This window comes from Dama dama, chromosome 5, assembly GCF_033118175.1.
Source record: "Dama dama isolate Ldn47 chromosome 5, ASM3311817v1, whole genome shotgun sequence".
Lineage (NCBI taxonomy): Eukaryota > Metazoa > Chordata > Mammalia > Artiodactyla > Cervidae > Dama > Dama dama.
The window spans coordinates 101,860,903-101,878,111 of record NC_083685.1 but is presented as its reverse complement, the minus strand read 5'-3'; the positions used below and the strand labels follow the sequence as shown (position 1 = coordinate 101,878,111).

The 17,209-nt window shown below is 46.1% G+C and overlaps 1 protein-coding gene across 2 annotated transcripts in view; it reads right to left on the bottom strand.

Annotated features, from left to right (window-relative positions):
- LOC133057242 (protoheme IX farnesyltransferase, mitochondrial) overlaps positions 1 to 13,118 on the bottom strand; it is a 108,193-nt gene extending 95,075 nt beyond the window's left edge. The window contains exons 1-3 of one of the 2 annotated variants that reach the window (XM_061143519.1): positions 12,993 to 13,118; positions 8,150 to 8,283; positions 6,080 to 6,401 (exon numbers count right to left, since the gene is read on the bottom strand). In XM_061143519.1, coding sequence (XP_060999502.1) covers positions 6,080 to 6,401; positions 8,150 to 8,283; positions 12,993 to 13,035 — 499 coding nt within the window. In that variant the 5' untranslated portion in view covers positions 13,036 to 13,118. The remainder of the gene's footprint in view (positions 1 to 6,079; positions 6,402 to 8,149; positions 8,284 to 12,992) is intronic. The other variant, XM_061143520.1, reaches the window with a different exon arrangement.
- Positions 13,119 to 17,209: the final 4,091 nt, after the last annotated feature.

The following is a 17,209-nucleotide window of genomic DNA, read 5'->3' as shown; positions in this document are numbered from 1 at the left end:
ATGTTTTACCAGTAACAGACTGACAGTCTCCGTCCTCGAGCTGAAAACACAAAAGAGGCACCCGGGGATGCCACGTCACACAGGGAGGGGTGTTACCATGCGCTTTTGTATTTTCACAAAACACCACTGATTAAAAGGAAAGGCCACCAAAAACAGTGGCACAAAAAGATATTCACAGAATTAGGATTTTTTTTTTAACTGTAGAAAACATTTACATTATGATCTTATTTTCGTTTAAAAAGCAAAAGTATTTGAATGGCATGTATAGAAAAACATTCTGTGTGTGCGTGTTAGTCGTTCAGTTGTATCCGACTCTGCGAAACCCATGGACTGTAGCCCGCCAGGTTCCTCTGTCCATGGGATTGATTCTCCATGCAAGAATACTGGAGTGGGTAGCCATTCCCTTCTCCAGGAGACCTTTCCAACCCAGGGGTCGAACCCAGGTCTCCTGAGCCACCAGGGAAGCCCCAGAAAAACATTTTAGAATACACCAAAATCATCAAAACAGGTATCACTTGGATGATTATATTTAGAATTATAAGGAGAGTCCCATCCTTCCCATTTTGGCTTCTCTGTATTTTCTATTTGTTCTAAAAGTAAAGCTCGGTAATGAAAATGCTGCCTTAACATTTATCAAGCATACAAATATTAAGGTAATTATTTAAAAATATGTATTAAAATTTAAGAAACTATAATACAATAATTTTAGGAAAATACGAAAAATCCTTTATGCGGTATCTGAGAGCTGATAATTACAGTACATTGACCTTTAAAAACTATAAGCAACCTAAAATAAAACTGCATCCTTTATTCTTGGGGTTTTTATTTTTTTTCCTTTTAATAAAAAGCAGCATTCTAGGTTCTGGAGAAAGAAGTCCAAAAACTGGCAGGCTACAGTTCACATCAGTTCTGTCAACAGCCTAATCTATTGGCTTCAATAAACAAACTATTTTAATGTTCTGGTTTCAGAAAAAAACGTGCTGCAGCTTTTCAGCACAGACATTATTCAGGAAAAAATTTCTGCTTTTTATTGACCCATATTAAGTGTTAACTTGGTTGAGTCACCAAAGTGTCTTATGATCCTAATCCAAATAAAATTTCTTCACCCCAGTGTGGTCCTTGCAACAAACTCCAAAAACATATTGTAAATAGCTCAGCTGGCAAGAGAAACTCAAGGGAGACACACTATAACTTCTTTATAAACTCAGTCTTACTTCCTTTCATAGGAAAAAAACAAATCTTTAAACGGCATTAGCTCCTGCAGACTTTGGCCCAGATCCTGGTATAAACGCAAAAGCCCCATCCTGCTGCTACTCTGCTGTCCTACAAATGAACAGGACACACGGTCACCACGTGGCTCTTCCTTAGTCTACAGCTTATTATCCTCGGTGTGTTACAGCGAGGCAAAGGAAGAAAGACAGGTTCTAGCAAAGTGATCGCTGCCTCCCAGGTATGTCTGCCTTGGCTATCAAGAGCTATAAATGAATTGCCCAAGATGTAAAGAGTCCAAAAGAAACCAATTGATAAACATCAGGGATTTTCTTTAAAAAAAAAAAAAAAAAAAATCCTGCTGACTCCAAGACATGTATGAATTCAAGTCATAAAATAAACAGGGCAGTAAGAGGTCAAATAAGAGAGTTGGGGTCACTCGAAGGGTGTTGCCTCTTTAAATGGAATAAGCAGAAGGAAATGACTTGAATTCAATTAGCTCATCCAAGAAACCGGGGGCAGGGAATATATAAAATGATACGAGAGACGTTTACTGCCGGGACTTTTCCATCTGTGGCTGCAGGGGAGGCTGCTCCCCGACCCACGTGTGCATCTCACCCCTGCACACCTCTCCTGTGTGGTCCAGACCCCACCCCCGCTCACCCCCCCACCCCCCGCAGCTGCCCCATGCCAATCCCGGCCAGGGTTGCTCAGGCTCTCACGGGAAGGAGGCGGCGAGCCCCCCACTCCCGCCAGACCACAGGGGTCTGGGCCGGCCCTCTGCCAGCGTGGCGCCTCCCTCACTTTCCCGAAGGGTGGCCCAGGACCACCTGCATGCGATCATCTGCACCTGTGCCAAGGTGCAGAGCTCTGGGTCCCGTCCCTGGGCTCCGGGATCTGACCCCTGGGGATGGTGTCCAGGAAGCACCATGGGAACACACACATGAGATGCCATGCGTGCTTCTCAGCAGACTGATGAGTCAACACACACCCTACATGCAGCACAACCGCCGCTAAAAGAGCAATTGAGTCATGGCTGGAGATTTCAGACCATGTTCTAAGGATGAAGCCCTGCTTGGATTCACAACACTCTAAAGGTACAGAACAGAAAAAGCAATATAACAGCTGACACGAAAGGAAGGAAGATGCTCCCCCGCTAGCCCCCCAAATTGATCCTAAACCAACTGGCACCCTTTCCCGTACACCCTTAAAGAACTAAGCATTATGAAAACAAACTTTAAGACGTCATTTTAAATTAAATATTTAAAAGTACCTCATTTGAAACTCTAAGAAGAAGAAACACAGATAATTAGTTCCTGATTTAGCAGCCTGTCAATGCTGACTTCCTAACTGCCAGATAAAACAACTCCATGGCCAGGCTTCTTAGGAGACCTCTAGCATCTAAGTGTTGATCACTTCCTTTATGGGCCCTTTCCATGATGAAGCCCTCTCCTGTTTCCCTTCCTCTGACCACATATTCCCTTGCAGGCCCCATTACACACTCTGCCCAGTCCTTAAAAGCAGACTGGCCCCAAAGTCTTGTCCTTGGCTTTCTGCTCTGGCCACTTCACACCTGACCTGCCCACCGCCATGGCTTCAGGTCAACCCTGTGCTGAAGACCCCAGGCTCTTCCCGCCTGGGGGTCCCATCCTTCACAGCTAGCGCTCCCTGGGCAACTCCAATTCCGTGTGTCCAGTGCTGCGCTCCCCTCACACCTGGTTCTTCTCCCTTCAGTATTGACATTCTTAAGTCTCAACACAACCATCCATCCAGTCTTCCAAGCAGAGGGCTGGAAGTTCTCCAAGGGCAGAGCAGCAAACTCAAGGGCCTGCAAGTTACATCACCCGGGTGATGAATTTATTTTTTATTTAAGAAATGCGTGTATAGGTTTTAAAATGGTCGATTCTATGCAGTTTCCAGATGTCATTCCATTTAACACTCAGTACAGCCCTAGGAAGTAAGTTATCATTACTAATCCCACTTTACAGATGGGTAAACTAAGGCACAGATGTATGGAACTTGCTCAAGGTCACTGAACTAATAAGAGCAATGACTTGAGAGCAGGGACTCTGGCCCAGAGGTCACTACACTCACTTTCCAGGCCATGACTTTTCTGAGGCAATGACTCAAGTCTGCCGAGGTAGTGTGCCACAAGCACAGAGCCAACAGCTGTGGCTATGTTCCAATAAAACTTTTTTTACAAAAAGAGGCAAGCCTCAATCAACAGTGCTATCACCAGTTTTCTCAATCACCCCTACACCTTAGAGTGAAATACCTTTGACATGGTCCCCAAATCTTAAAAGAATATAGTAAAAATGCAGAAGTGCCTGAAAAAAACACAAGTGAAGGCTTCTATAACCTCAGGGTGGTGAAAATATTTCTAAGCATTAAAAAAACTAGTGAGGCTTAATACATGAAAGTTAAAAATTCCAATGGGGCAAAATAAAACAGAACAAAGCATCACCAAGCAAACATCATAAACAGGAAAAGCAAAATGTGACAGAAATATTTTCATGCATATGATGGATGAAATGCTGATGTTCTTTATTGACTGCCAAGAGCAGGCCAGGGCAGGACTAAGGAAAACCCTTGAAAGGACCTGACTGGATATGGGGCAGACTGGTCCCCAAGGAGGCACGAGGACAGAGCACAGTGGGGAGGAGGGGCCTGCCCAGCTGCTAGGACAGGGGTGGGAATGGGAGACAGGGGAAAGGGAAAAAGCCTTTTTCTGGGGAGGAGCTTAATCATTCCAGGTTACCACGTTCCCTTAAACTCGCACAGAGTCCAGGCAGGAGGCACCGTGAAGGGAAGGTACTCTTGAGTGGGTTATGAGTAGATGAGAAAAGTCAGTACAGCAGGAAGATGGGACAGAGAGGGTAGTTAGGACCAAATGCCTCAGGGGTTCTGGACCTCAGCCTGCGGAGAGGGGGTGCGGAACCTCGCAGGGCTAACAGAGGAGGTGAGACTGGAGATGATGCTCTCAATGGAGAGCAAAGAATTAAGCCTGACTCCAGGGTTTCCTGTCTGTGGGAAGTGAAGAATGCTGGTATTACTGACAAAAGTGGGGTGATAAGAGAAGTAATGTGCTGGGCGGGAGGGAGATACTACAGTGCACACAGAGAAAGATGGTCCTGCTGCTGGGGGAACTCGCTTCCAACACCTGCAGACAGAGCAGTCTCATCTTGGGGGTGACATCCTTACGATCCTATCTGGGGTCATTCTTAACATGTCAACACATGGTTTGCACACTGCTTGTGTAAGTGACACAAGATAACTTCTGCAGGAATGTGATGACTGCTCAGCCATCGTGAGACAGAGACAGCACCTGCGATAAGGCTCACTGTTAGTTACACTGTGCAAGTCTTACTGTGATTCCTCAGCAACTTTGTCAAATTCCTGTGTCTATTTGTCATCCCCCTAAAAAGACTTAAAGTGAGCTTGGTGGCTGAGGAAAGAAGTCATCTCTTTACCTCCTTCTACCCTGAATTTCAGGCTCAACTCTCTTGAAAAACAAACAAGCACTACTTTCTCCCTGATTTTCTCTACTCCGGAAATGTTCTGTCTCATCTGTTCCTTTCCCAATTCTGCCTGAGTAACATTACTGACCACTTTCTGTCCTCGAAGAATAACGTAGTTTTACTATATTAGGCACCCATTCCCCACCTGTATTCTCCACCTTATTCTCATCCAAGGGCTTCTCTGGTGGCTCTGGCGATAAAGAATCACCTGTAATGCAGGAGACGCAGGTTTGATCCCTGGATCAGGAAGAGCCCCTGGAGAAGGGAAATGGCAACCCACTCCAGTATTCCTGCCTGGGAACTCCCATGGACAGAGGAGCCTGGTGGGCTGTAGTCCATGGGGTCGCAGAGTCAGAGACGACTGAGCGATTGAACCACCACCATTCTTACCCAAGAAGGAAAGGAGAGACCAGGCGTTCAGTCTGCAGGGTGGGCCAGAACATGCCTTCTAACAGGATTAGCACAGAATAAGCCATTTTGAGGCTGAGCTATGAGATGAGGTGACAATAAAGCTCGGCCAGACTCCCAGGGTGGCTGTAACAACCAAACGATGTGACTCATGGGTTAATACCCAAGCAGATACAATAAAATTTGGTGCAGTCTGCTAGGCTTCGGCAAAAACATTCGGTACCAAACCTCTTTGCAGAGAAGCAATCTACATCCCTGGGTATGTGGGACAATCCCAGAGGCCCTATGAAAAGCAACCACAGCAGTGAGCTGGGGGTCCCAGTGCCTGAGGGTTCACAGCCCATCAAGCCCAGCAATGCGGCCCTTCTTGGTTTCAGAACTGAATCGGGATGCATTCTCTTACTGTGTCTTTACAGGACAGCAGGTGTAAACACACAAAACACAAGGAAACAAACAGGACAGACATTCCGTTTAACTGCAAGTAAAAGAGAGACTCTTTTTAGGACAATGTTTTGTTGTTGTTTAGTCTCCCAGTTGTGTCTGACTTTTTTGCGACCCCATGAACTGTAGCTCATCAGGCTCCTCTGTCCGCAGGAATTCTCCAGGCAAGAATGCTGGGAGCGGGTTGCCATTCCCTTCTCCAGGGGATCCACTGCATCCAGGGATCGAACCCAGGTTTCCTGCACTGGCAGGCATATTCTCTACCACTGAGCCACCAAGGAAGCCCACAATATATTCAGGGTAATACTATTTACAATTCTGCATAAACAAAATTCCAAAAATTTGATTTCAAATCCCAATTAAGTTGAAGAGAGGAAAAAATACTAAAAGAGGACCCACAGTTTAAAATATTCCTTTGGGGGCAGTAATAAAATTAGTAGTTTGTTTAACTAAAAGAAGAATTTCAAGTAAGACTGACGAGACCAAAAGAAATCCCCAAGTACCTGTGAGTTTGATTTTGGACAGCCGGGCCAGGATTCCTGGCAGATCATCCGCATGCAGTTTCATCTCTTTCCACTGCTTCTCCTCTTTCGTCTCTCTCCCCAGAGCTACAGAGCCCTCAGTTACTGAGGCGGGTTCTAGTCCTATCAACGCTTTTTCACTTGGCTTTCTGGATAGAGGCAGGCTGGGGGGTACAAGAGGTCTCATCTCGCATATTTCGGCTTTGGCCTCATCCAAGGAAGTTTTTTCAAGGAAAGGAGATTCTGCTGGTTCTGGCTTCGGTTTTATTTGCTGCTTGAGGCTTCTGTTTAGTTGTGTGACATACTGAATTAAAAAAAAAAAAAGTACACATAACTTATGAAACTGCGACCCAAAATGCTCTTAAGTGGTTGTTCAGTAACACTTTACATCAGTCCGACTTCTACAGTACTTAGAAAGATTTTCCTACACCTTTATAAATACTTGCTGAAATAACTCGTACTAGAGTATGTTACGTGGGGGTCACTCTACTAAGATATGGAGAGGACAATTAACTGGTTTTCAGATTCCATGACTTAGAAAACTTCCTAGGGGTTTAAGTTCCCTGAAAGAAAGATAAATTGATTTCTTATTCATCTCCCCCAGGGTTTGCCCCAACATAGACTCAGAAGTTGCAGGTTTAAAATTCCAAATACAGTGCAAACATTTTCTAGACTCAAAAGCCCAAGTCAACCTGCTGACTTTCCTTGTTGCCCAGCGAGCAGTGCAGAGAGAGGCTCCAAGGGGGCCACAACTCAGGGCTCAGGACCATCAGGGCAGTGGGTGTGTGGACAGAATTGGGCTGAAGACTCAGAAAACCTCTGTTATTTACTAGCAAAAAGGAGTAACTGTGGCTAACATCCATGAGGCACTTTACAGTTTTAAACAATATATACTGTTAGAGTTTATAGGAGACACATCTCATTCAGCCCTCTCAAAAACTGTGAAAGAAGACAGATCGTTACTAGTATCTTGTGCTTTAATTTTCAAATGAGGAAACCAAGGCTTGGAAACAATCTGACAGAGCCAAGAATAGAAAACTAGTTAGTTACAGATGCTCCTAGGACTAAAGTCCTTTCCTGATAACTAGCTAAGTGACTTTTTCCAATTACATTGCGAAGGCTTGAAATTACATACACTTGTCTGAGGAAGGAGTTACAAACTCAGGAATGAATTCAGAGTTCTGTTTACATAAAAAAAAAAAAAGCATCCTATGTATTTGAGTTTGTCTTCTAAATATCCATTATCCTCCAGCCCCAACTTTACAAGTCTGATTATTATTGGAAACTAAAATCTCTCATCAAAATGAGTTTTATTAAGTTAAAAGATTTTAAAAGCTAAAATGGACATTGTAAGGTTAAAAAAAAAAAGATAAAAGAAATGTCAAATAGGGCTTCAGATTATGAATTTGCTATTCTTTCATGCACTGAAATTATGAGTTTTTAGCTGTGGTTTCTTCATTTTACAATACTTTATGATCTGAGAAAGCGGCAAATGTAAGTTACCATGCTGATGACAACATGGAGTCAACCTGGTCCAAGGTCTACAAACAGATTGAGCTATATTATGAATGCCCACTGTAAAATGCCCAGAAAATCACAAGGACTCAATTTGTTTGAATTTGTTCAGAAGTGCATGTTTGACTCTCACTGCTGATGTAAGATAACAGGGAGGTCCTACTCTTGAAGCAATTATTTCTGTATTACTGATGTATTCACAGAACTTTAAAGAATATAAAAAGATGAATTATAACAGTTCAGCTTTTCCTAACTGTGGCCTACTCAAAACATGCCGGCAGCTTTCCATCTTTCTCCAGACTTAATCAATAAGGTCGAGATCATACTTTAAAACTCAAGACACCAGTTATTCTGGTTTCAGTTAAGCATAATCAAAACAAGGGATTAACGTTGTGGAAAAACTTAAGAGGGCAGGAAATAAAAGTCTTTTTCATAGAGTACTTGTTGTAGCTCTTCTGACAACAGGAATTTCTGAAATCCCCTCGTACAGGGAAAGTGAAGGCAGAGAGCCCAGTGAGCATGGTCTTCCGAACCTACCATGCGCCGGAGGAAGTTAAAGTGTTGAAATGTGACCCACTGCTGATTGACGTTCCTGAGAAGATGCAGGAACCTCCGAGGGGACTCCCGCGCGGCTCTTCTTTCTAGATACCAGATGCATCCTCCTCCCCAGCCTATCAAAGAAAGAAGAAAAAAATTAAAACAGCCATTACGTCTCACCAAGCGATGTGTGGACCTACCCAGAAGCAGAGCCAGCAACATGGTGGGCAGTGCATGTGCGATGGGTCAGAACTCGGAAATGATCTGATCCAGACTCATGAATGAACGGTTATCAATTGGCCCTGCTCACTGTCCGAGTATAATTCTCCAGCAGAGTTAGGGAACTTGTTCATCTCAGGATCATTAAAAGTGCTTTCACTGTTAGTCACTCAGTCATGTCCAACTCTTTGCGACACCATGAACTGTAGCTTGCCAAGCTCCTCTGTCCAAGGGATTCTCCAGGCAAGAATACTGGAGTGGGTAGCCATTCTCTCCTCTAGGGAATCTTTCTGACCCAGGGATTAAACCTAGCTCTCCTGCATTGCAGGCAGATTCTTCACTGTCTGAGCCAGCAGGGAAGCCCTCAGGATAATTATGCTTTTATTACATCAAACGTTGAAATGACCAAACCATCAATCTCTTAGAGAATAAAATGTAAAACAATCAGCTTGGTCACTTTCTAAAGAGGATAAAATGAGAAGCCCAATTTTTCTCAATAAGTAAAGTGAGTGAGTAAACTGAGTGAAGTGTCGCTCAGCCATGTCCGACTCTTTGCGACCCCATGGACTGTAACCCACCAGGCTTCTCCGTCCATGGGATTCTCCAGGCAAGAATACTGGAGTGGGTTGCCATTTCCTCCTCCAGGTAATAAGAGTAAACTGGAAGATAAATTTCAGATTAATATTTTGGCCATATTGGGTAAGTCAACTAAAAGACAGAGGAAACTGCTCTCACTAAAGTATGACTCTATCAAAGCTGGTTAGGAAGAAGCTATTTTCAGTGTATCCAAACGTGGCTTTTAGTCCTTCATCTCTAAACCTTCTCTCAAATATCAACAAACCCAATGCTTCTGTGTAAAGCCCCATCCTGGGAAAGCCTCCAACAGGAACACAGCACAGACAGCCACCCCCCCCATCATCCCTTCTTTTAAGTCTTTTCTCCTGTGACTTCCGTGACCCTAAGGAGTCCTGGTTCTCAGCCACCCATCACTTCTCCAGTCCTGAAACCCTAGGGTAATTTTTAATCTTCAAGCCATTTCTAGAGTTGCTATGCCTGTTTCCATCTGCTGAGGATCTCCACGTGGATGGCTTGTAATATGTCTCTCAGAACACTTTAGTCCCACCCTTATCTCTACTCTGTCCTCTACTGCAGATAAAACCATCGCCTACTTGAGATTCCAAGACCACCTTGAACTCTTCCTTCATCATCTAATAACCATCAGCTCCAGTCAACTCGGAAACACTGGTCAAATCTGTCCACTTCTTTCCCTGCCGCTGAGAGATACAGACCCTTATCATCTCACACTTGGATACTGTAGAGTTCTGGGATACAAACCACTCGTCCTGACTTTGGTTAACTTCTTTCCTCTCCAATCCCAGTCCCACAGAACCAGAGGGTTTCTTTCTGAAGCCCAGAATACACATCATTTGCCCAAACACGTACATGTGACTCACTGCCCCGCCCCCACGATTTCAGTTTGTTCATCTTTGTCTATGCATCTCCTTGCTTGCACCGTCCTATTTCCACTCTGCCTGTCAAATGTCAAAGTTTCTTTCAAGCACTCTATCATTTTATACTCTTTTTTTGTAGCACTTCTTAATGCAGACTGTTTCTACATCATTTTTTTTTTTTTTTTTTAGTTCATTGAAAGCGGGGACTCTGTCCTGACCTCTGCTACAACAGCAAGCAGACTGTCTTCCATATAAGAATGAGATGAGGGCTGATGACTGGGTCGCCCACATCGCTCACCTGGACAGGGGGTTAGGAGAGCTATCACCACCCTATGGTAACCATGGCAATTATCTTAGACTGGAGATAAGTCCCCTCTTCACTGAAATCATATCCTCAGCACTCAGGTAAATACGACATGCTTATTTTCCACATCCGTGAATACGTGGTGTCTGTATACATGTATAAGAAAGAACAGTAGTGTTGAAATCAGTCCACTGATTGAAATTTCCTTTGAATTTAGTCCTCTGATAGTCTATCTTTTTTTTGATGGTATATATTTTTCCTTTCTTGCCTTGACATTGTTCTTTGGGATAAAAGGATTTCAATATTAAAAGATTATGACAAGAATACACCAAGTTTTATCATTCTATGCCTTAATTTCAAAACCAGTTGTGAATTCCACTGGTCCAATGAGAAATGTATGCTCCTGGGAGGAAAAGAACCATCTTGGAAAATCTCTCTAGAGATTGTGTGGATTAAAAATTAGACTTTATGGAAACAAAACCAGCTTGGAAACAGCATTTTTATATGATGAAAACACTTCATTTAGTCAAAACAATCAGTGTCCAGAAATTTAAAGACATTTTGGCCACGTGTCAAGAAATATAGGTTTGAAGATACATGGCTTATAACAAATGCATTAAAAATCTGGACACAAACGATCACATCCACTATCCACCATCAACACTGAGCCAAGATTGTAGGGCTTTAAAAATGAAGTGCGCGGATATGAGACAGAAAGGTTCTGAAAGTTTTCAATGGCTATAAAACACTGCTAAGCTTTGGAAGAACAGTCGGGCATGACCAAACCCAGGAGGGCATGTAGACACCTGATACAGTCCCAGTGTACCTTTCTGCCCGCTTCCCACCGTGCAGCTTCCATACCAAGCGCTTAGAGTAATCTTCCAAGTGTATCATAGCAGGCTGCACAGACCACTTAATAGCAGATCTTTTGGTGATCTTTTGGTTCATAGCTTCAAGGAAGCCAAGCTGTCTATTAATTCCTCCCACACCAGCATCAAAAAGACAGATCGAGCAACAAGCCATTTGAACCATAAGCAGCCCACTTCCTGAACTGGGGAATTCTGAGTAGTGAGGTAGATCTATCCTATAGGAAGCTGAAAATACAGAAATGAAAGCAGAAAAGCACCCAGCTTGAGCAATGCATGCTGGGAAAAAACCTCCCTACAGAGGAGATAATTCCAGCACTAAGAATGGATGAGCTCTCTGAGAATGACTATCTAAGGTCAGTATCGAACACTCACAGTCAGGGATGGGAGAAGGTCTGAGACTGACGTCTAGGGTCAGAATAGTACATTCACAGTGAGGGATGGGAGAAGGTAACAAATTCAAAAAGAACCACAGACCTTTCAAATAAAATGTTTCATTGTAGAAAATTCCAATCATATGCAACAGCAGAAGAATTCAATGAGCCCCCATTACTGATCCCCCAGGTTCAACAATGCTCAAATCTTGGCCAATCTTGTTTTCATCATCTATACACACTCCCACTTCTCACCCTCCTCGCGACCTTTGAACCAGAAGAGACCTTTGAGAGCATCTAGCTGAACAGCCCCAGTTTATAGACGAGTAAACTCAATTCCAGATAATACAGTTGCTATACCCTGAGATCACACAGTCAAAAGAGACACACAGAATAACAATATTAGGAGAAAAGAAGAGAAAGGAATTTCAGAGTAATTGTGATCAACATTGCCAGATGGGAATCCCTGAAGGTCCAGTGTTTAGGACTCCATTCTTTTACTGCCATGGGCCTCAGTTTGATCCCTGGTTGGGCAACTAAGACCCCATAAGTCCCGTGGCTCAGCCAATAAAAAAAGTTTCTGGGATTTCCAAAGGGAGTCCATCTGGAATATGGACAACCAGTGACACATTTCTCACACATCAGTTATCACCCTAAACTACTGGGGACAAAAGAATGCCCAACCTCCACTTTAATGTCTCCATCAGGACAAATTTCATTCATTCATAAATAATTACTCAGCACCAACAATGCACACAGGGTATTGTTTCAGGCACTGGGGACACAGAGATGAACCAGAGAGAAGCCGTCCCAGCCTTTACAAGATTCAATCTTGCAGTTGGGAGAAACACATGGTAAATCGGTTATATGTAAGCAATCAAAGGCTGTTCTAACCATGATGAAGGAAACGGGGTGATGTGATAAGAGAGGGGCGGGGTTCTACCTAGATAGTGTGTTCAGGACTCTCTCTTAACAGGAAACATTTGAGCTGAGACCCAGGCAAAAGGCAAGAAATCACATCTACATTAAACATGTAATTGTGACAGGTCCTTGGCCTGGTGGGATTATATCAGGGACCACGCTAATGGTAGAAAGACAAAAGCCTGGGGGGCGGGGGATGGTTATGGCCCGCAGTCCGAGGTGATCGCCGTTTTTATTATTGTCATCATGACCCTTTATATTGGAACAAGGCTTCCGGGTTGGGGGGGGAGTGGGGGCGGGGAAGCAAAGCACTTGCCAGGTCCTCACAAGTGCACCGTACGAGTAACTTACACATCGCTAGAACCTAAGGCCTTGAGAAGCCGAGAGGCTCGGGGAGCCCCCAGGTTCCTCTGTCCTGAGCCTCCAGCCTCTGAAAACTGAAAGAAGCACCAGACATCGCGTCCCCTACCCACCTCCGGGGACTAGGAGATGGACGCGGTGTGCGGACCACCGGAACCCCCATGCAAGACTAGGCCCTAGCTCCGAGGCCCCTTCACTTCAGGCCGCCCCGAAGGTCACTTCCCTCACCGATGCCCCAGCCGACCTCACCAAGGGCTCCCAAGGTTGCAGACAGGCGGAACCACGGTGTAGCACGTGGCAACGAGAAGAGAATTCCCCCAAACCCGTGCCCGAGGTGGGGTGCAGTACCTGTCAGGAGGCGTGAGGAGAGAGTATGCGGGGATGCGGCCATCACGCAAAAATCCAGCCGCCCCCTGGGAGCCCCGTGTCCTCTCTCCTCACCGGCTGCTGGGCGCCGCCATCTTCTTTCCCCGCCCCACTGTGGGAAGAGTGACGCGTCCGGTTCGTCACTTCCGGCGGGCACGAGGCGGAAGCGGAGAGCTGCGGCTGGGGTTGGGGAGACTGCAGAGCAGAGGGGAGCGCCGTGGGCAGAGGGGCCGCGATCTGAGGTGCTTTCGTGGGGACGCGAGGTACCCGGGGGTGACAGAGGCTTCCGAGGAAAGGCGGCGCGCGACGGCGAGCCCCCGCCTCCTGCCCCGAGGCCGGCATCCCTGGCGGGACCCGAGAGGCCTAGTGCTGGGCTGGGCCGGCCGGGGGCTGCTCGCGGGCCGCTTGCAGTTACCTCCTGGTCCTTCTGGACTGCCAGCAGGAAATGGTTCTGGGGACGGTGCCTCCACCTTCCCGCGCCGTCAGTTACAGCGTTACCATAGTCGCCGTTAAAACGGGAAACGATGAACTCGGGCTCGTGGGCCCCGAGCCACCCCGAGGAATCGTCTCAGCGTCTCGGGATAAGGAAGGTGCGTGCAGAGTTTAAGATTTCGGGCCCTGGAGTGACCTCTATATCCCTGGCTGCACCTTCTGGCCTTCTGACTGTTAAACAAATGGCCCAAGTTCCCTGAACCTCGGCTTTGTCGCTGCACGACGCAGATCCTAATAGTATATATTATTTAGGATGGTTGAGAGAATTAAATGTTGTCTCTGTAGTAGGTAGCCAGCCGGAAGCCTACCACGGCTAAGAACTAAGTTAGCATCTGTGCCCTGGTTAGGAAGGCAGTGGTCAGCAGCTCTCGCTTCGTCTGGTTTTGGAGTTGGATTTCTGCAAGTAACAGTGCACCGAAGAAAAGAGATTCAGTTTCTGAAAGAGGAGCGAGAAATAGGTAACTTGGTTCTAGGAGGGTAGTTTCTCTGTCTTCATTGATAAGGTTGTAGGTGGCCGGAACTCTTTCAAAGCCTTGATGAGCTTACTACAATAGATAAAGACCTAGCTTTCTGTAGACAAAATCCTAACCTAAAATGCAGGATACACTCAGTGGACACAGAGCTATCTTTCTAGAAGCAAAAGAGATATCAAAGCCTAAGGATATGAATAGAGTTTTTCCAAAGAAAATACACAAGTGGCCAGTAAGTACACGAGAAGATGGTGTACATCATTAGCAGTAAGAGAAATATGATGTAAAATCTCCTTTAGATATCACTTCATGCTCCCTGAGGTGGCTCCAGTCAAAAGTACAGATAAGAGATAACACCAAAGTGAGAGCGCGGGGAAACTGGAAGCCCAGTATGCCACGGATGGGAATGGAAAATGGTGGAGCTGTCTTTGCAAACAGTCTGGCAGGTTTGCAGAAAGTTAAGGGACTGTCACATGACTCAGCCATTCCACTCCTAAATGGAGAAATGAAGACATACTAACTCACCAATAGAATAGGTGGTGACAAGACAGGCCTTGTTTGCTTCTTGTTTGAGGGAGGCCTCCTGCTTAGAAAGCGGCCCCGGGAAAAGGTGGATGCTCAGGTCCTTCGGGAGCTGGGCTCCCTGTAGGAGGCCGGGGGAGGCACTGCTCACGGCCTCAGGGCTCCTGGGGGGGGTGGGGTGTGGGTGTGGGTGTGTGGGTTTGTGTGTGTGTTCAGGGCCTCAATGTGATGATAAGCAGTGGCTTCACCTGCCCTCTCTGGAGGCTTAGTAAAGTTGACTGTTGCCACAGTAGGCAGCTCTAGTGTTGGGAACCGAGGATATTTCAGGACCTTTTCTTTGCCCGTGGCTTCACGGCAATGCCCCTGAGTCAGGTCAGGTCAGAGATGGAAATCGTACCAGTATAATTTAACGTAGAGTTGAACACATACAGAGTTGTTACCCAGGTCATAGAAAGGGCAAAAAAAGAACTCTTTAAGTGTCACCCAGGTAGTATCTTCCGGAAGCGCTCCAGCCTCTGTGCCTGGGGGACGGGAACGAGTTCCGGATTATCACAGTATAGAAACCAAGAGGAACTGCTGTTCTACCAGTGCTCTGGTCTCAATTCAGGAACTTCAGGTGGTAGGAAAGCTGCATGTGGCTTCTGCCACGGCTAATGGGGTGAAGGAGCAGCAGAGGGAGACTCCCTGAAGCCGCATGTGGGAGGAAGGAAGGAGCCCGGGAGCCCCTCCCCTCCATCCTCAGGCATCACTCCCTTCTTGGCAGAGCAGAGCAGTGGGCATGGCGAGCCTGCTACTTTGGTTTGCAGACTCCCAATGATAGCACCACAGGCCCAGGATCAGGGTAAGTTTGGAGCCAGGACAGAGAAGCTCTGTGAGTTCTGAGGTGAACATCTGTTCCTGGTGTACCGGTTGTTGCTACTTAGTCGCTAAGTTGTGTTGGACTTGTGACCCCATGCAGGCTCCTGTGTCCATGAGATTTCCCAGGCGAGGATTCTGGAGTAGGTTGCCATTTCCTTCTCTAGGGCATCTTCCCTTCCTAGGGATAACCCATGTCTCCTGCATTGGCAGGCGGGTTCTTTACTGCTGAGCCACCTGGGAAGTCTATACAAATCCACCTCCTCCAAGTTCGAATAACCTAGATTGGCTCCTCGTTTCATTTAATTCCTCCAAGGTGACCAGTAGGGATCCTGGTGCAAGGTCACTCCAGTCAGACATTACCCCTCAGCTGTGACCTTTTCCAGCTCTCCACCCCAGGGCTGATTCTATCCAGGAGCTTGGGGATATCAGAAGTGGAAAAGAGAAGTTCAGGAATGCAGGAAAAGGAAACAGCAGCAGGGGAATGCACTAGAGTTAACTCCGTTCCCTGCTGTGGCCGTCCACCTCTTTAATCAGCAGACTCTGAGTTTCAGGGAAGCAGTACGGGCAGCCCAGGAGATAAGTCACGAGTGCCTCCCTCCAGTCCGCCAGAAAATCTCAGTCATACTTGCCTTGAGTTTCTGACCGCCAGGGAGGCCCTGTGACCCAGTTCTGGTCCCAGAGAGAGAAAGAGAAAGCTCTCTCTCGGGCAGGGTGGCTGGGAATAATCTCTTACCGATGAAGCTGGGCGTGCGTGGGGCAGGGCTCTGGGCCTTCCCCCTGCCTTTCCTCCCCAGGAAGCAGGGCTGAAAGTGAGATTCCCTGCACTGAGGCAGCCTCGCAGTTGTGAAGTGATGAAACAAGCTGCTGAGGGAGGCGGGGTGGGAAAAGAGAGAGCCCAGGTTCTGGATGAAATTGCTCGGGCACCACTGGAGCTTGAGTCTGCAGACTTTGCTGCAAGTGGACTGTTCTGCTCAAGTCGCTTCCTGGGTTTCCCGTTCATTGCATCCCAGATGATATAGTCACGAGTGGGACCCGGGAGCCAAGGGTCCTGCCCCAGAGCTTGGTGAGGAAGATGATGTGGAGAAACAGCCTAGATTGTTCCAGATGGCTGAGACACATATCACGTCTCAGAAAAGTATCACAGACTCAGTAGGGTGGCTGTTTCCCCTAGGATGTCAGTCCTCAGTGGTTTAAATGACACGCAAATAAAAGAGGCAATTTTGTGCAGACTGGCTTCCTGTCTTGTTTCTTGGCTGTTGAATGTGTGCCCAGTTCCTTTGCTGATGTCAGAATGTCCACATCAGGAAAGCATTCCTTTCCGGGTTTCCTCCTGCTCAGAATCTTGAAGCCTGGTGAAGAAAATGGTAAGATATTCCAAGTGTCGCAGGGAACAAATCCTGTTAGGCACTACTGGTTGGGAAAATCCTAACGCATAAAGAGCATCCATAAACACGTAGGTTTTTGTTAGCTACCAGGAGCTCTTAAAAACTGTTCTCACATGTTCTGGTAAGTGACCTGTTGATGTTAAACTGGAGAATAACAAGGTACAAGGACATTCGCTAAAATATAAATAAGAAGGATCCCAGAAAGGTTATTCTCAGGAAAAAAAAAAAATTAGCAAGCTACTAGGAAAACATAAACAATTACATCTTTTCTAAAGTTGGTTACTAGTTCTCATCTATGGACCTTCTTTCCCCCTACATTTGTACCTTTAAAACAATAGCAAAAGATGAAGATGTTGATTTTTCTGAAGTATTGATGCATGTTTGCAAAAGTACACCATTTCTTTAGCACTTACTCCGTATTACCGTCCTCAACATGACATTTACCTTTCACAGGAACCCAGATCTGTGTCAT